At 46.1% G+C, this 20,181-nt stretch overlaps 1 protein-coding gene across 13 annotated transcripts in view; it reads left to right on the top strand.

Annotated features, from left to right (window-relative positions):
- The first annotated feature begins 7,980 nt into the window (after nt 1-7,980).
- Nucleotides 7,981-20,181, top strand: part of WNK2 (WNK lysine deficient protein kinase 2) — a 266,333-nt gene continuing 254,132 nt past the window's right edge. For 6 of the 13 annotated variants that reach the window (XM_056524329.1, XM_056524326.1, XM_056524325.1 and 3 more), the window contains exons 1-2: nt 8,734-9,074; nt 10,134-11,028. In XM_056524329.1, coding sequence (XP_056380304.1) covers nt 10,321-11,028 — 708 coding nt within the window. In that variant the 5' untranslated portion in view covers nt 8,734-9,074; nt 10,134-10,320. Of the gene's footprint in view, nt 8,002-8,729; nt 9,075-9,717; nt 9,843-10,133; nt 11,029-20,181 lie in introns of those variants that run through there. The other 7 variants (XM_056524324.1, XM_056524331.1, XM_056524323.1 and 4 more) reach the window with 6 other exon arrangements.

Raw genomic sequence — 20,181 nt, 5'->3', positions numbered from 1 at the left:
GACGCGGCATCTTTCTGCAGAATTCATGATGAATTTCTTCAGAATTCATGCAGAAATTCCACAGAAAGTGTACACATTCTGCAGATGAAAAAAAAAGCCCCATTCACTTTAACCGGCTTCCTCATCCGAGTTCCGCAAATATTTAGGACAGGACCTTTCATTTTGCAGTCATCATCACAATGAAAACAGTCCACCGCACTTTTGAGTCTGTTGAAGAAAACTAATACGGCCCAAACAGTGACTCGGTTTGTCCGTTGAAATGAATGACATCCTCTGCTATACGTTACAGTATATTTGGCATCCTGTCTTGTCAACGGATTCGTCTAACGAGAGACAGAAACACAGTGGGGAAGATTCATCAAAACTTGTGCAGAGGAAAAGTTGGCCAGTTGCCCATAGCAACCAATCAGATCGCTTGTTTCATTTTTGAAAAGGCATCTGAAAAATGAAAGAAGCGATCTGATTGGTTGCTATGGGCATCTGGTGGACTTTTTCTCTGCACTAGTTTTGATGAATCTCCCCCAATGTCTTAACCCCTTAAGGACGCAGCCCTTTTTCACCTTAAGGACTGAGCCCTTTTTCGCAATTCTGACCACCGTCACTTTACCAATTAATAATGCGAAAACGCTTTTATCGAATATTCTGTTTCTGAGATTGTTTTTTCGTGACATATTCTACTTTATTTTGGTGGTAAATTTTCGGCGTTAATTGCATAATTTTTTGGTGAAAAATCACATATGTTACAGAACTATAACTCCCAGCATGCCTGGGCAGTCGAGGCATGCTGAGAGTTGTAGTTTGGCAACATCTGGAGGGCTACTGTTTGGGCACCACTGTAACAGTGGTCTCCAAACTGTGACCCTCCAGATGTTGCAAAACTACAACTCCCAGGATGCCCAGACAGCCTTTGGCTGTCTGGGCATGCTGGGAGTTGCAGTTTGGCCTTCCTAGTGGTTGCCACAGTAAAGATCGTTTTGCTTTCACTTTCAATCCCCCCCCCCCCCCCCCACCACCGTCGATTCCCTACCTGAGCAATGATCCAGCAGGCTCCAGCGAAGATCTCAGGTCCCCAGGCATTTTCTCCTGCAGGTACGGCCTCCATCTTCTTCCCAGATCCCCTCGACATCCAGGGGCGGGCAGAACAGGGGGTTGCCATGGCAACCCACTGTCCTGCGCTGCCATTGGTCAGAACTCTGTTCTGCTAATGGCAGGGGATAGGATGAGATCGCAACTTTGCGACCTCACTCCTATCCCTTAGGCTGATCGGGGCTGTTGTTGACAGCTCCGATCAGCCCTATTTTCCGGGTGATCGGGTCACCAGAGACCCGATCAGCCCGGAATTGGAGAAAATTGCATGTCTGAATTGACATGCGATTTTCTCCGATCGCCGACATGGGGGGGTCTCAGGACCCCCCTGGGCGATGTGCCGGGGTGCCTGCTGAATGATTTCAGCAGGCATCCGGCTCCGGTCCTCAACCGGCTAGCAGTGGGGACCGGATTTCCCACGGGCGTATGGATACGCCATCGGTCCTTAAGGACTCGGATGCAGGGCGTATCCATACGCCCTGTGTCCTGAAGAGGTTAAAGGGGTACTCCCGTGGAAACCTTTTATTAATTTATTTTTTTTAAATCAATTGGTGCTAGAAAGTTAAACAGATTTGTAAATTACTTCTATTAAAAAATCTTAATCCTTCCAGTACTTTTTAGGGGCTGTATACTACAGAAGAAATACTTTTCTTTTTGGATTTCTCTGATGCCACGACCACAGTGCTCTCTGCTGACCTCTGCTGTCCAGAGCAGGAGAAAATCCCCATAGCAAACATGCTGCTCCGGACAGTTCCTATAATGGACAGCGGAGTTCAGCAGAGAGCACTGCGGTCGTGACATTAGAGAAATCCAAAAAGAAAAGCATTTCCTCTGTATACAGCCCATAAAATGTATTGGAAGGATTAAAATAGAAGCAATTTACAAATCTGTTTAACTTTCTGGCACCATTTGATTTAAAAAAGTTTTCCACGGGAGTACCCCTTTAATGCCGCAGAAATAAGCACATTTTCTGTGTCAAAAACAGTGCACCTGTCTTACCATTCCCTGTCAGCCTGGAGCACATAACCTCTTCTCACCATGAGCTGCTGTGAAAAGGGAAGGGAAAAAAAATTAATAAAAAAACAATGAATAGCTTCAGTGTAGAGCAGTGGTCTCCAACCTGCAGACTTCCAGATGTTGCAAAACTATAACTCCCAGCATGCCCGGACAGCCATAAAAAAACATACGTTTTTGAAAATGTTGTCCATTTAGGTGGATACTTTAAGATGCAAATGCACATGTGCACAGTAAAAACCGTATACGTGTGCATTTCCCATTGACGTCCATGTTAAAAAAACGTATGCGGTTGCAGCACGGTTTTTAAACCGGAGTCAAAACCGTGGTTGACCAAGATTTTGTCTCCGGTTTAAAAAACTTACTGCAACTGCATACATTTTTTTTACATGGACGTCAATGGGAAACGCACATGTATACGGTTCCATACAGGAAACAGTATACGGTTTTTACTTTACACATGTGCATTTGCATCCTAAAGTCCCCACCCAAGACCCCTCCCAAAATTTTCAAAACAGCATACGGTTTGAAAACGCATATGGTTTACGTTTTCCCATACTGTTCCATTCGTTTTTTTGCCATACGGTTTTCTTTAGAAAAACAGATTGAAAACAGTATGGCAAAAACGGGATGTGAACCCACACACCACGATTTTACTATACGATTTCATAAAAAAAACGTATGCAACCGCACCGGAAACAGTGCCCATAGACTTCCCATTCAAAACCGTATGCACCATATTGTATACGGTTGTCTCCGTTTTTCAAACCATATGGTTTTTTCTTTTTTTTTTTTGTGGACAGAAAACTGTGGCCTACCACGTTTCTTGGTCCAGGTGAAAAACTGTATTAAACCGTATAAGTTTTTTTTTTTAACATGGGAGTCAATGGGAACCATACAGAACCGTATGTGCGTACAGTTCCATCCGGTTTTCACCATATGGTTTTTGACTTTCCACAGTTTTTTTTCTTGGAATTTCAATCAAACAAGTGAAACTTTATTCATAATGGAGTGAAAAGTTCAAAACGTATACTTTTTGTACCGGCCATCATTTTTCAAACCATATACAGATAAAAATTTGTACACACATTTTGATACAGTTTAGTCAGGTTTTGAGGAATCCATTTTTTTAATCAAAAACCTGATACAGGAACTGTATTGCAAAAACGTGGTGTGAACCCAACCTTACTGGAGTTTCCTTTAAAGTAGCCCAGTCATGTGACTCCTATCTGACCACAGGAGGGTAATGAAGAGCCCAGCTCACCTGTGTATAATAGGGAGTGAGCCCAAGTATATCCTGGTGGGGAGTTGTGTGATTCATTTATGGTTTTTATCAACCCAGGACATCTGTAAGTCCTGGAGTTATAAAGTAAGTGTATTCTATTTACCAGAACTGTTCTACCCGTAGCTAATATTCCTAGTTGGAAACCTGGGGAGGTAAAAGACAACAGAAGGGCAGAGTTGTCATTTGTTAGAATGTAATGTATGGGAAGACTGTAGCTGATGTGTGAGGCAGGCACTCTGATGGGGCAGTAGTTCTGGTAGTTATACTATTAAAAGGGTTTATAGGATATGATCACATGGATTCCTATGTATTGATTCTGTGCAAGCAAACACTGAAGCCCCTGTACTTTATTATCCGTGATTAGAAAAACCTAGCTGCTTTCTTCCAGAAACTTCTCCGTCCTTGTCCTCCGTGTGATATTGTAGCTCTGGTCCATTAAAATAAAAATGGAGCCAAGATGTAATACCACACACAACCTGAGGACAGGTGTGGTGCTAATCTCCACTTTTCATGAAAAGGGAAAGAAATGAAAAGCTGGCCACTCACCGATGTGTTCTCTCTTCAATCTTTTATTGCAGCGACATAATACTCACATATACGGGGTGTGTGTACAGAAAGGAAGAGCAGGGGGGGTACAGATGTATAGCTGGATGAAGCACTTGAGTGTGCGAAATGGAGCTTGTAGCCTCTGTACCCCCCCCCCCTGCTCTTCCTTTGTGTACACATCCCCCGTATATGTGAGTATTATGTCGCTGCAATAAAAGCTTGAAAAAAGAACACATCGGTGAGTGGCCGGCTTTTCATTTTTCTCTTTTCATTTATATTGTATCCACTGAATACTGCAAGTAGCCTGAGCACCACCTACACCTAATATAAGAATCAACCACACACCGTATCCTATGTACCTCCAGTAGTTCTGAAATCACAGTGCCGTACAGGTTCCCTTCTACTCCTCCCTAATCTCCACTAGGACTGCATGGACATGTGCCATCCCCATTAACAGCCATGCAGTCTCCGCAGATTAACATGTTGAGTCTTTTGATGGAATCTGGAGTTTGAATTTTCGTGGTGGAAGCTTCCACTGTGGAAGTTTTGCATTGTGCACGGTGCAGCAGAATCTCATTGAAGACAATGGGAGGCTTCTCCACTGGAATTTCCAAACAGATTTCTCAGCTCAGAAGTTCTGTAGTGTGAATGGGTCCTAAGGGTTGGACAAAGCTGTAATATGAATCCTATAGAAATCTATAGGCCCGTCCTGTACCATTGGCTTTATATTTTATGCCTGGTTCAAATTGAATCGAGTATAACAAATGGTCAACATTCCATTCAAAATCCTAACTATAAATTTAATTTCTTTTAAAACTATTATTTTTATAGGGCAAACTGCCACTGTAATCTGCTGCTGTAGTTACTCTGAGGCCATTTGAGGCTGGAACGTACATTGCAGTGTATGGTGTCCTGGTCTGGTTTTAGACAATGTGAAGCCCCCAATGCGGAGATGTTGTATTAACCCCTGAGACCCTGTAATTTCAGATTGCGTATGCACAAAGCTGCAATGCTTGGTCTCAGAAGATCAAGGGCACAACCCCCAAAGCATATGCCCCCTGCCCACACGCTGATCACATTTAGCAAATACTACAACTAGGACAAAAATTACCACTATACAGAAACTCTAAATGACCTATATAGTGGTAATTTTTAACATTGAGTACTTGTGTAATTCTGTGACCGTATTAAGCTCTATTTTAACTTTAGGGTGCGTTCACACCAGTGCATTATTTCTTAAACTCTCTGTGAGTTTGAAAGGGATGCTTTTACCTGCTCTGCGATGCTTTTACCTGATTCCAAGATTGTTTTTCATGACATATTCTACTTTAACCCCTTAAAGGGGTACTCCGCCCCTAGACATCTTATCCCCTATCCAAAGGATAGGGGATAAGATGTTAGATCGCCGCGGTCCCGCTGCTGGGGACCCCGGGGATCGCCGCTGCGGCACCCCGCTATCATTAATGCGCAGAGCGAGTTCGCTCTGTGCGTAATGACGGGCGATACAGGGGCCGGAGCATCGGTACGTCACGGCTCCTCCCCTCGTGACATCACGGCCCGCCCCCGTCAATCCAAGTCTATGGGAGGGGGCGTCACGCCCCCCTGCCATAGACTTGCATAAAGGGGATGGGCCGTGATGTCATGAGGGGCGGAGCCATGACGTCACACTGCTCCGGCCCCTCAATGCCCGTCATTACGTACAGAGCGAACTCACTCTGCGCAGTAATGATAGCGGGGTGCCGCAGCGGCGATCCCCGGGGTCCCCAGCAGCGGGACCGCGGCGATCTAACATCTTATCCCCTATCCTTTGGATAGGGGATAAGATGTCTAGGGGCGGAGTACCCCTTTAAGGACCTGGGGCGTACCTGTACGCCCGTGGAAATTTCAGTCCAAGGGGTACAGTAAGCCTTAACACCTCACAGGTGTCTGACGAATTTTCGTTAAAGTTGAATGTGACAAGGGAGAATAGGAAAAAAGCCCCCCCAAAATTTGTAGCCCCATTTCTTCTGAGTAAGAACATACCCCATATGTGGATGTGAAGTGCTTTGTAAGCGAACTACAATGCTCAGAAGAGAATGAGTGCTATTTTTATTGGGGGGGAGGGGCAGTGTAAGGGGGTGTATATGTAGTGTTTAATCCTTATGTGGTGGTGTAGTTTTTTTTTTGGGGTACATTCACACAGGCGGGGGTTTACAGTGAGTCTCCCGCTAGGAGTTTGTACTTCCGCGGAAAATTAGCCGCAGCTCTAACTTGAGGCAGGAAACTCCTTCACGTTGCCACCTCACTCCTATCCCTCCCATGGGATCGGGGGCATCTTGGACACAGCCGATTCCCCCCCCCCCCCCCCCCCCTTAAGACCCGGAATTGCTGGTCTGAATTGACCGGCAATTGTCGAATGATTTCAGCAGGCATCCCGATCCCTGAGATAGAGGCAGGGACCAAAATTCTCTTGTACGCCCTGCGTCCTGAAGAGGTTAGTGAAACTTCCATTGACTTTAATGGGCTTTTACCTGCGGATTCCTCAGTCTGTCAGAAAGACCATTAAAGTCAATGGGACTAAACTTGTGGTGCTCCACAGGGGTGCAATGAGGTGTATGGGGCAGATGTTGTAGCCCAGGGGCGGATGGTATTATTCCCTAAATGTTTGTGGCGCTGGGGCGTTGTTTTCCTAAGTAAACACCCGAAGGTAGCTCTGCTATCCCTAGGTTAGGCAGGGTAATAATAGTCCAAGACCAGGTTAGGGTTAACGGTAGCTTTACTGAGGTAGACAGATGGAAATAGTCTTTACAGCTAGGCCAGTATCCCAGAGAGGTGACCAGTAACCCAGAGGGGACCTTGCAGCTTGCTGGGACTTGCAGTGTTTGGACAGACTTCAACTCAGCCACGCTGACTATAATAGACTTGACTGTAGGTAGTGACAGCAGACAGAGATGACTTTACTTACTGTCATGTGGCTGCTGGTTAGGCTTTAGGCCTCCAGATGTGCTGGACACTGGCTCTGAGACTTCTAGTCTTTACTGTATCTTAGCAGGAGTCATAAGAGAGGGATTGTAATGGCTGCCCCTCTTTATAAAGGGGGCTGAGCAAGAAGCCTATAGGTCAAGCTACAGGTCACCTGGTGCTCTCTGGGTAACAAACGTGACAGCATCATGTGACTAACTCAAAGGTCCTCTATACATAACATACATAATATATATCACTATGGGGGAGCCCCTATGACACAGAGGGACTCAACCTGACAGGGCGTAAGTACTGTACTATATCCCATAGTGGGACATCATACATTTTTCTTGACGAAATGAGTTTGGAGTGGAAGTGACGCAGAATTTTCTTATTAAATTTTCTAAAGGTGAATTGAGAGCCAGCCCATTGGTGGTTGTAATACTGCTCCTCCTCCAAATTTGGTATTCAAAATTCTGCATCAAATTCTGCACCAATTCCACTTCAAGCAGATTTGCTGAATTTCCTTACACCGAAATGATTCCTTGTCAATCCCTCAGTGTGAACATACCCTTACTGTTACTGGGCATAGTCTCTTTTCCAGCAGGTGTGTAACATTTCCTAATTGGTCTCCCCTATTAATAGGTGACACACACACACACACGATCATTCTGAAGTGCGCTGTGAGGAGCTCGCAAAGGTGGGTGCTGAATGACAGATTGTGGGGGTCCCCAGCAGCGGGACCCCCGCGATCAGACATCTTATCCCCCTATCCTTTGGATAGGGGAGAAGATGTATTAGGGCCGGAGTACCCCTTTAAGTATCTTTTAGTGCACGTGTGCCTTACGATAGGATTATCACTCCCATCTGACATCATGCACTTGAAGATACTTACAATGATGGGAGTGATAATGTCAGATGGGTGCTGTATGATTATCACTCCGATCATTGGGGGAGATTTATCAAAACCTGTCCAGAGGAAAAGTTGCTGAGTTGCCCATAGCAACCAATCAGATCGCTTCTTTCATTTTACAGAGGCCTTTTCAGAAATGAAAGAAGCGATCTGATTGGTTGCTATGGACAACTCGGCAACTTTTCCTCTGGACAGGTTTTGATAAATCTCTTCCATTGTGAGTATCTTTTTTTAGTTCATGATGGGAGTGAAAGTCGTATATGGCACCCATCTAACATCATGCACTAGAACAGTGGTCTCCAACCTCCAGATGTTGCAAAACTACAACTCCCAGCATGCCCGGACAGCCAACGGCTGTCCGGGCATGCTGGGAGTTGTAGTTTTACAACATCTGGAAGTCCGCAGGTTGAAGACCACTGTACTAGAAGATACTTACAATGATGGGTGTCATCTGATTATCACTCCTATCATTGTATCTGGTGGGTGCCATATGCCCCCATATATGATCACTAACAGATCAGGGATCGTTTCTATTAGAGATGAGCGAACTTACAGTAAATTCGATTCGTCACGAACTTCTCGGCTCGGCAGTCGATGCCTTATCCTGTGTAAATTAGTTCAGCCTTCAGGTAATCCGGTGGGCTGGAAAAGGTGGATACATTCCTAGGAAAGAGTCTCCTAGGACTGTATCCACCTTTTCCAGCCCACCGGAGCACCTGAAAGCTGAACTAATTTTATGCAGGAAAAGTCATCAACTGCCGAGCCGAGAAGTTCGTGACGAATCGAATTTACTGTAAGTTCGCTCATCTCTAGTTTCTATTCCAGTCTGACCATGCACATATTGGTGGCGTCAGGCAAAAGATCGTTTGGTCTGTTGACGATTTCATCGCACGATCCATCGGTCGATCAGTGGTTCCTGTGCACACAGCTGCTACAATACTTCCCAATAAGGAAGACAGTGGGGTCGGGTGTATGATCCGCCATAGACGGTAGCGCATCCTCGGGTTGGTGAGCTCCCTGTCTCCGGAGCTGTCATCATCGATCAGGGAGGGGCGAGCTCAGAGATGCCGGCTCCTTCTTGGTCCAGGGCCGGTGAAGCCCTCCTCTCCTCCTCCTCCTACCCCAGCCTCTCCTCCTCCTCCTCCCCGCATTGCCCACCTAGGCATCCCCCTTGTCCAGCAGCCGGCGTGCTGAATGGAGATGTCACTACAAAGCGGAGGACGAGCGCTGGGGGGCGCAGCCGGCGCCCACTGACCTGCCATGTACTGGGGGCGCTGTCCTGTGATCAGGGTGGGTAATGCAGAGGGAGCAGGGCATGGTGGGGTGGGGTCAGCAGGAGCCTGTGCTGGGCTGGGGGGGGGGGGGGGGGTCATTGTGAGAAGTTATATGTATATCTCTGTATACTGTGACTATATAGAGGAGCCCCCCCAAGGGATCCATGTGAGTATTGTTTGCCTCTGCCCATCCTATTTCTTGCATGTGCTCCCTCTCATCACCAGGCTCTTCTGGGGGTCAGCCAGCAGTGCAGGGGTTAAGCAGATATGCATGTTGCTGCAGGGCCACACAGTAGCCCCCCCCCCCCCCCCCCCCCCCCCCCGGCTGCACTTTGTCGCATTCAGAATATCATGAATGTTTTAATGCTGTAGGTTGGCAGTAGAGAGGATGGCAGGCCTGGCACTTATTCTGTATAGTAAACATGCCAGGCCTGATACCAGTGCTTCATAAATGTCTGCCAGGCCTGCTACTTGTGTCATCCTGTACCCCTCCTACTCTTTGTTCATTTCAGGGGGCCAGGGCCTTGGTGGCTTCTCGTACCCCTCTTTGTGTTGTAATGAGGATCCCGGGGGCCAGTGTTGAAGCAGAGGGGGGCACTTTTATTTATTTATTTATTATTTTGGGGGAGATGCCAGGCGGTGAATGCGCACCGATAACCATTTCGGAATTTCCTAAACAAATCCTTTCTTTTACACCTCCTTGATGGTCCTTCATCTGACCCTATGCCCACAGTTCCATGTGCCAGCGATAAAGACGGCATGCCCTGCAGGTCATCTTGAGATGGTGAGAGCTCTAGCCCAGTGTTTCCCAACCAGGGTGCCTCCAGCTGTTGCAAAACTACAACACCCAGCATGCCCGGACAGCCTTTGGCTGTCCGGGCATGCTGGGTGTTGTAGTTTTGCAACAGCTGGAGGCACCCTGGTTGGGAAACACTGCTCTAGCCCACTTTTCCCACGTGTCTTTGCTGACCCCAGTGGATGGGAGGTGGTGCTGGACAGCTCCTGAGTGCAGTTGGGGAGTGGAGTGGGTCCATGCTGCTTGTGTGTATCTAATGGTTTTGTCTCCTTCTTGCAGGCTCCTGTGGTTTCCCGACAAGATCTGGGTTTGCAGCGTTGACAGAGGATCTGCAGTGATCTGGGGGGCAGTTTTTATAACCTTTACATGGGAGCTATAGGAAGGGCTGCTGCAACTGCATCTGTCTGCGTCACAGCCTCCTGCAGGGAAATCTGCTGAGTTTTTTTTTTTTTCTTCTTAAACTGATATGTACCATGATTCCACCCGACTGGGGACACACGGCTCTCAGCCTACAGCCACCAATCTAATGGAAAGTGGGGTTCATCGCAAAAAGGATCTCGCTCTAAGAAACGGGTGTCCAGCAGAATCCAATGACTGTACGGGGACATCTATGAATATTCATGGGATGAACACTATTGTGGATATCCTAGATACTGCAATGCTCAACTCGGGGAAAGAAACCCAGCTTGTACCAGCTGCTAAAGACTCTAAAACGGTCAAGCTGAGGTTCTTAAGAAGAACTGTAATAGAGTCCGATCAAGAAGAACCTCCAGTTCTAGATTTGAACGAATCTCAAAACCGCAACAAGGTCATCCCTATCTCTAGAGCCAGGCGAGCCATTGCCAAGAGGGTGCATGAGGTCAGTGACCAGGTTGTGACCAAAGAGGCCCCTGAACCCAAGTCCGAGACCTCCAGTGAAAACAAAGCGGAAGGACTACCAGCCCAAGTGGAACTAGAGAAAAAAGATGAACCCGAAATTGCAAAAGAGGTACCAAAGTCCAAAAAAGAAGAGGAGGACGACAACGAAGAGGATTCTGACATTAAAGCTGTTTCTACCTCCCCCGATGGCAGGTTTTTAAAGTTTGACATTGAAATCGGAAGAGGCTCCTTTAAGACGGTTTATAAGGGTCTGGATACAGAAACATGGGTGGAGGTAGCATGGTGTGAACTTCAGGTAAGACTCCAATTTGTTTTCATTACCTGTATGAGATTTTATGTGTTAGAGGTCATGAAGACCCTACAGAATGTGCTTGTATAAAGAAATGGTCCGGAGTGTGAGCAATGTATAGGACTATAGATTTGGGGATCCCCAGCACTGAATGCAGGACAGGTCACCTATAGGCGGTCTAATTGCTAATTCTGCAGAAGTGTGTTTGCACCATTCTGGCCTCAGAAATGATGGGTTTTGTATTGATCCCAGTTTGGAGCTTGTGTCGGAGAATATTGGGCCTTGGTCATCTGAGAAAACTCATCATCTCTTTGTGCAAATCCCAGGAAATGAACTTATCTGCTTATATAATCGCACACATGACATCCAGTCCTAAAGGTCTTCATGGTTATTCTTATCTATATGCTAGTCCTGTGACCATGCAGCACATTCCCCACAATTTCAATCATTTGAGGGGAAAAAACTGACTAAAAAGGGGAGTTTAGTTTTATACATTGTACTTCCTGCAGTATACAGATTGTAAATATTATCAGTATAACAACATGTTTCCAAAATACAAGTGAAAACTACAGTGGTCCCTCAAGTTACAATATTAATTGGTTCCAGGACGACCATTGTATGTTGAGACCAGAACTCTATGGAAACCTGGTAATTGGTTCTGAAGCCACCACAATGTCATCCAAAAATAGGTAAAAGTGAGGATTAAAGAAAAATAAGTAGATAACTAATATAGATAAAGCAAATCCTTAAACATAAAAGAAAGATCTGCTGGGAGCTGTAAATAAATGTCTATTTCAGGGTTTCCCAACCAGGTGCCTCCAGCTGTTGCAAAACTACAACTCCCAGCATGCCCGGACAGCCAAAGGCTGTCCGGGCATGCTGGGAGTTGTAGTTTTGCAACAGCTGGAGGTGACCTCTTTGGGAAACACTGGTCTATGTAGAGGACAAAAGCTTCTTAAGGGTCCTGTAAAGAACACGCAATGTCCTTTAAAAAAAAAAAATAAATAAATAAATAAAAAATGGAGCCTCCCTCACCTGATGCCCAAAGGAGCAGCTAACCCTGGTACAGGTAAAGAGTACAGAACATGTAATACCTCCCTGTACTGTAGGGGGCACTACCAGACACCAGTCAGTGAATGCACTTTAGGAATCCAGGGGTATTACCAGTGAAATGTCCATTCTGATTGGTCGGTTCTTCCAGCCATTGACACGTTTCGCAGATTCCATAGCATTGTATGTTGAGTCTGGTTTCAAGGTACAGTAACCCCCCAACATGCGATGGCCCTGACATATGATCAAATCGACATACAATGCTTTTATATGTCGAGGCCATCGCATTAACTGCTTAAGCTGCTGTGGGATATGAGTTTAAGCATCCCGGACAGGTTCACTTACCTATCCCCGCTGCTCCGGGTCCACTTCGCGATCCTCCGGCATCTTCTGCATCTTCTCCGGGGTCCGGGCCTCGCTTTCCGGCGTCGTTATTACGTCGCTGCACACGCCGTCCCGGCGCCGCAACTCAATAACGTCACCAGAAAGCGAGGCCCGGACACCGGAGGATCCCGAAGAAGACGCCGGAACAGCGGGACAGCATCAGGAGCCCCTGAGACAGCATCGGGAGCGGTGAGGACGTGGTCCGGAGCGGCGGGGACAGGGGAGTATAACTTCCTCTACTTTACATTGCACGGATCCCTCAACATACGATGGATTCGACAAACGATGGGTGGTATGTTGAGGGACCACTGTACAATGGTCCAGAAAAGACCATTGTAGGTTGAAACTATTGTATGTTGAGGCCATTGTGAGTTGAGGGATCACTGTATATCCGTTTACAGGATGAAGTGTTAATATAGGTTTCAATACACATGGTAAGGATCTGTTTGCTTTATGGTTATGGTCAATTCCTTTAGATATGCACATCCTAAATACCACAAAAACGAAAAAAAAAAAAAAAAACCCTCACGTGATTACAGAAAACAGTGGGATCCGAGCCAATAGACCTATATATGGAATAGGAAGTATCCTGTTAAGGGAACTGTCTATGCAGCCATGTTTCTAGTGAGAGGTTTGTATTTAATAGGATATACAAATGTTTCATGTTTAGGTTTCCCTTTTATTTATTTATTTTTTATTTTATTAAATGAGCTCTAGAAGAGAAAAAAAATTTTGGTCATGTAAAAAGCTTGAATGTATTTTCTTTGAAATCTGAAATGTATCCAATCCTTATTTGCTGCATAAATGGTCGGTGTTCACCAGCTAGCAATTGTTTCCTATATGGTTACAATTGTGTTTTTGCTGCCTTGGGCTTGATATCCATCTTCCTAGAATCTTGCCTACCAGGGGTCCCATGATGCCATACTTGCTTCCCTTGCTAGAAATCTTGTTGATCTGGGGATCTGTATAAAATGACCAGTCATTCTATGTAAAAAAAACAAACAAAAAAAACTTATAGATAATACAGGGTCAAGAAAAATGTTTGCACAGAGGATGAGAGGATTTCTTCGCATAGGCTCAGGTTCCAAAAAAATTTGTATTTTTATTTTTTTCCCTCTGCTAAAATCCTGTAAAATTACCGGGTCACCGATGGACCTCATGCAAGTGAGTGGGGGGCCGTCGGGACCTGGCAGCAGCCGTTTGCATCCGACCTGTTTCAGGGTCCGATCGGCTCAGAAAAATTAGTTTGGCCGACAGATCTCTACCCATTCAGAGCACATAAACTGACGTGTATAGAGCGAATGGAAGAGGGGAGGTAAGCCGCTACCAGGCATCTCTGGTGGCCTGTCTCCCTGAGAACAAAAGTGTCCCAAAACTTTTCTCCCCAACATAATCTGTCAGAAAGCTCCCATACACCTTAGACAGGTGGCCGGTCCAATCGACTTAGGATACGTTTACATACAGACTTACAGCATATTTTACGCTGCAGATCCGCCGCTGAAGGACCTCTGTATGGTGCCCTTAAATGTGCCTGCTCGGAGCGGCAATACGCAGCTACGAGCAGACACTGCGATGTGCGAGTCGCCGCGCATGCATATACATCGCAATGTGTCTCCTCGTAGCGGCGTATGTGCCCGAGCAGGCACATATAAAGGCAGCATATAGGAGGTCCTTCAGCGGCGGATCCGCAGCGAAATACGCTGTGAAAATCCACACGTGTGAACGTACCCTTATACTGTTGAAAACTACACCCCTCAAGGAATGTAGCAAGGGGTGCAGTGAGCATTTACACCCCACTGGCTTTTGACAGATTTTTGGAACAGTGGGCTGTGCAAATTAAAAATGTTTCATTTTCATGGACCACTGTTCCAAAAATCTGTCAACACCTGTGGGGTGTAAATGTTCATGTTGCATTGCTTGAGGGGTGTAGTTTCCAAAATTGGGTCGCATGTGGGTGTCTTTTTTTTTTTTTTTTTTTTTTTTAATGTCAGAACCGCTGCAACCCCTGTGCAAATGTACATGGTGTTCTCTCACTCCTGAGCCATTTTATGCGCCTGCAGAGCTCTTAAAGGGGTACTCTGGTGGAAAACTTTTTTTTTTTATTTATTTTTTTTTAAATCAACTGGTGCCAGAAAGTTAAACAGATTTGTAAATTACTTCTATTAAAAATCAAAGGAAATTATTTTCTTTTTGGAACACACAGCTCTCTGCTGAATCGTGAGCACAGTGCTCTCTGCTGACATCTCTGTCCATTTTAAGAACTGTCCAGAGTAGGAGAAAATCCCCATAGCAAACATATGCTGCTCTGGACAGAGATGTCAGCAGAGAGCTCTGTGTTCTTAAAAAAGGATTTCCTCTGTAGTATAAGTACTGGAAGGATTAAGATTTACAAATCTGTTTAAATTTCTGGCACCATTTGATTTAAAGAGTAGCTCCCACCATCCTTTTCTTTTTCCTTTTTTTTTTTTTTATTTTTTTCTGTCTTTGCCTATTGCCCATCTATCCCTAACCCCCTCTACTATATTTAAAAATGCCTTTTTGTGTGCCTGGTAGTGTGCTCACTACCAGGCAGACTTCCCCAGCAGGCATGACGTCACATGATGCCTGCTGGGGCCGACACTTCCACCCTTAGTTCAGCTATACAGGGTGCCTCCAATTGTTTCACCACTACAACTCCCAGCTTGCCCTGACATCTATTGGCTGTCAGGGCATGCTGGGAGTTGTAGTGGAGAAACAACTGGAGGCACCCTGTGGTGAAAACAGTACCTCTGAACCCTGCGGGGTAACCTGATATCCCCCACCCCCCTCCCCCTGAAAAAGACTAAAGTGCAGGATTTACACTAACACCAGGAGCTGGGGCCGGCGTGAGAGGCCAGGGAAACTGCGCGCATCCTTATAGTTCAAAGCGCTCGCTCCCGTCTGTCCGACTGGCAAGGAGCGAGCGCAGCCTGACTGAATTCGGACCGATGCGTGGCCGGGATCGGTCCGAATTCATCTGTGATGTCACAGCAGACTGCCACTAGGAGGGAGACCCCTAGTGGCCAGATTTAAAAATTAAAATAAAGTATTTTAATTACAAAAAAATTAAGTATATTAGAAATTTAGGGATCGACCGATATGGTTTTTTTTTTTTTTTTTTTTTTTTTTTTTTTTTTTATAGGACCGATACCGATAATCGGTGGAGGTTAGGGCCGATAACTTATACCGATATTCCTGTATAAGTTATCGGCTATTTATCCCCCGCGACACCGCTGCAGATTATTGATTTAAAGCGGGCGCTTTAAATCAATGCACTGCAGTGGCTTTTGCAGTGCCATAGGCCACCGCCACCACCCGCTTCTCTCCCCCTACCTGTCAGGGTAGTCCGGGCCATCCATCCTTCCTGTAGTGTCTGGCGGCATTCCGGGTGGAGGGTGAACCGGTCCGGGCTGTCCTCCTTCTCCGGGGGTCATCTTCTCCACTCCGGGCAGGCTCCGGCCTAGTAAGCTGCAGTGACGCCCGTGCGCAGCGACGCACCTGACGTCACGGCGTAGCGGCGTCTATGCAGCGTACTAGGCCGGAGCCTGCCCGGAGTGGAGAAGATGACCCCCGGAGAAGGAGGACAGCCCGGACCGGTTCACCCTCCACCCGGAATGCCGCCAGACACAACAGGAAGGAAGGATGGATGGCCCGGACCACCCCCATTACGGGTAAGTTTAATTTTTTTTATTGACTCTGAGGGTGGGGGAGGTGCCTGACCGGTATAGCGGTATTGGCAAAAATCCATACTGGTATACCGCCCAGCACTACGGTGGGGGTGCAGTGGGTCAGGGGGCGGTCGTGGTGCGGCGGGGGTGGGGGGGGGGTGTAGGGGGGGGTTTGGTCGGTCGCGGTGGGGGCGGGGCATTATCGGCAAGGTAATTGCCGATAATGCCCAAAATCGTGATTATCGGCCGATAATAATGGCCATACCGATAATCGGTCGATCCCTATTAGAAATATGTTGTAGTAAATCAGTACTACAACATTATAAAAAAATAAATAAAAAAAAAGACCGTGCCTATTTAGAAAAAAATAAAAATTAAATAAAATTCCACCGGATTACCCCTTTAACATCCACCTATGAGTTATTTCTGTACTCGAGAGAAATTTCTTGACACATTTTGGGGGTCTTTTTCTCCCTTTACCTCTAATGAAAATGGTAAGTATGGGGCAACACCAAAATGTTTAATGTAAAAAATAAATAAATTTAAATAATTAAAACTTTATACACGAACATTCTGGTGTTGTCCCCCAACATACCGAAAAACACCATTTGTGGCACTAAACTATTGCCTTGAAATACAACAGGGCTCCAGAGTAAGAGCGTCATGTGCATTTGAGGCCTAAATAAGGCCGTTGGCTGTCCGGGCATGCTGGGAGTTGAAGTTTAGCAACATCTGGAGGGCCACAGTTTGAGACCACTGTTTTAACTGGAAAATGCTGTGTCCTTCTACAAATCTGAGCCTATCGCTGTAGTTACACAACATCACACAATGCTGCCTGAGTTTGGTAACTCTTGTCCTCATAAAAAACCATTTCATACATATACACAGTATACAACTGAGTGGAATCACGAGTAAATCAGGAGTCTTCAGTTTGAGTTGTTGATGAGAGGGTTTTATGGGATATACATAGAGCCTTTGTCTATTAGATGGGACTGCTCCCTCTGATGCTTCCTGATAGAGATGTGAGTGTCCTTGTGCATGGGACTACCTGCTAGGCTATGTTCACACTAGGGATCGACCGATTATCGGTTTGGCCGATATTATCGGCCAATATTCGCTATTTTGGACGTTATCGGTATCGGCAATTACCTTTCCGATAATGCACCGGCCAGAGACCACCACCCCATTGCCTCCCCCATCCCCGGTTTTATAACTACCTTTGCCCGGGGTCCGCTCTACTTCTGGCCCCTGCGATGTCCTGCACAGCGCAATGATGTCCTCAACGTGACGTCACCGTCAGTGCGCACAGTGACAGCTCAGGACGCCGCCGGAGCCAGAAGTAGCGCGGACCCCGGGAACGGGTAATTATAAAACTGGGGATGGGGGAGGCAATGGGGCAGCGGCGGTGGTTGGACTCAGGACCCCAGGACAAGCAGGGGGAGAGAAGTGGGCAGCGGTGGCGGTCTCTGGCCCCGCAAAAGCCGCTGCAGTTCATTGATTTAAAGTGCCCGCTTTAAATCATTGATCTGCAGGGCCTGGTGAGGGGAAATAGCCGATAACTTATGCCGATATTCCGGTATAAGGTATCGGTCGATCCCTAGTTCACACCACGGAATGTCCGCACGGAATATCTCCTATGCATTCTGTGCGGAGAAGAATGGAGAAGTTCATTCTTTCTGCTGATGCTGGAATCGGAATTTCCATGGTAGAAACATCTGGTGCAGAAATTCCACCGTGTGCACAGCGCAGCAGCATCCTGTTGAATTCAATGGGACTCCGCTGCAGCGGAATCTCCGTGCAGAATTCCACATGAAAATTCTGACGTGTGAACATAGTGTTCTAAGGCTATCTGCTGTTTGTGGATTGTCATTGAGCAGTATCCTTTTAGGGGGGAGATTTATCAAAACCTTTTGTAGAGGAAGAGTGGTGCAGTTGCCCATGGCAACCAGTCGGATTGCTGCTTTCAATTAATTTTTTTCACAGGCACCTTCAAAAATTAAAGAATCAACCTGGTTGCTGTGGACAACTGCACCACTTATTCTCTTCACAGGTTTTGATAAATCTCCCCCATAGTCTGCACAACCACATCTCTTCAGCAGCAAATCAACCAAGCAGCATTATTGCAGCATCTCTGGAGCTATGGAAAAGCCCTATATTGCTCTGATTCAGCAACTGGATAAAAATGCATCAAGCTTTAATTTCATTCATTATTCATGGATGCATTCATACATATACATTCCTATATTTACCTTCATAGACTTTAAAGAGGTACTCCGGTGGAAAACTTATTTATTTATTTATTTATTTTTTTTTTTTAAATCAACTGGTGCCAGAAAGTTAAAGAAATTTAAAAAATCTTAATCCTTCCTGTACTTATTAGCTTCTGAATACTACAGAGGAAATGTATTTTCTTTTTGGAACACAGAGCTCTCTGCTGACATCATGACCACAGTGCTCTATGCTGACATCTCTGTCAATTTTAGGAACTGTCCAGAGCAGTATATGTTTGCTATGGGGATTTTCTTCAACTCAGGACAGTTCTTAAAATGGACAGAGATGTCAGCAGAGAGCACTGTACTCGTGATGTCAGCAGGGAGCTCTGTGTTCCAAAAAGAAAACCATTTCCTCTGTAGTATTCAGCAGCTAATAAGTACTGGAAGGATTAAGATTTTTTAATAAAAGTAATTTACAAATCTGTTTAACTTTCTGGCACCAGTTGATTTAAAAAAAAAAAAAACAAAAAAAAAAACTTCCACTCCTTTTAATGCTGCTTGTTGCAACCAAAATGGCAGCTGTATGTCACTGCTGAATGAGCTGGAGACCTTTGTACTATATAAAGTGCAAAGGTCTATTAAAAAATCTTAATCTTAATCCTTCCAGTACTTTTTAGGGGCTGTATACTAAAGAGAAATCCAAAAAAGAAATGCATTTCCTCTGATGTTATGACCACAGGGCTCTCTGCTGTCCATTTTAGGAACTGTCCAGAGCAGCATATGTTTGCTATGTGAATTTTCTCCTGCTCTGGACAGTTCATAAAATGGACAGCAGAGGTCAGCAGAGAGCACTGTGGTCATAACATCAGAGGAAATGCATTTCTTTCTTGGATTTCTCTTTAGTATACAGCCCCTAAAAAGTACTGGAAGGATTAAGATTTTTAATACAAGTGATTTACAAATCTGTTTAACTTTCTGGCACCAGTTGATTTAAAAAATAAAATAAAATAAATAAAAAAAAAAAAAAAGCTTTCCACGGGAGTACCCCTTTAAGGACTCGGGGTTTTTGCACTTTAGTTTTTTCCTCCTTACCTTTAAAAATCATAACCCTTTCAATTTTGCACCCAAAAATCCATTTGATGGCTTATGTTTTTTTTTTTTTTTTGCGCCACCAATTCTACTTTGTAATTACCGCATTTATCGGCGTATAACACTCATTTTTTAGGCTAAAATTTTTAGCCTAAAGTCTATCTGCGTGTTATACGCCGATAAGTCGCTGCAGTTCAATGATTTAAAGCGGGCACTTTAAATCAATTAACTGCAGTGGCTTTTGCAGGTGCAGAGACCTGCCGGCTTCTCTGCCCCTGCCTGTCCTGGGGTCTAGGGCCCTGCTGCCGCCGCTTCTCTCCCTCTGGCTATCGGTGCCGCTGCCCTTTCTCTCCCCCTGGCTATCGGTGCCGCTGCCCCATTGCCGGCGCCGATAGCCAGGGGGAGAGAAGCGGCGCCGGCAATGGGGTCACTCGTTATTGCGCCGTGCAGCGCATAGCAACGACGCGAGGGACGCCACACTGGAGGCCAGAAGCAGTGCGGACCCGACCCCGGCAACAGGTAATTATACAACCGGGGATGGAGGAGGCAACGGGGCAGCGGCACCGGCAATGGGTGCCGCTGCCCCTTCTCTCCCCCTGGCTATCGGCGCCGCTGCCCCATTGCCGGCGGCGCTTCTCTCCCCCTGGCTATCGGTGCTGGCAATTGGGGAGGCGGCTCCGATAGCCAGGGGGAGAGAAGGGGCAGCGGCGCCGATAGCCAGGGGGAAAGAAGCAGGG

Source organism: Hyla sarda, chromosome 6, assembly GCF_029499605.1.
Source record: "Hyla sarda isolate aHylSar1 chromosome 6, aHylSar1.hap1, whole genome shotgun sequence".
NCBI classification, from domain to species: Eukaryota; Metazoa; Chordata; class Amphibia; order Anura; family Hylidae; genus Hyla; species Hyla sarda.
The sequence above is the reverse complement of the archived record's forward strand: the minus strand, read 5'-3'. Positions and strand labels throughout refer to the sequence as shown.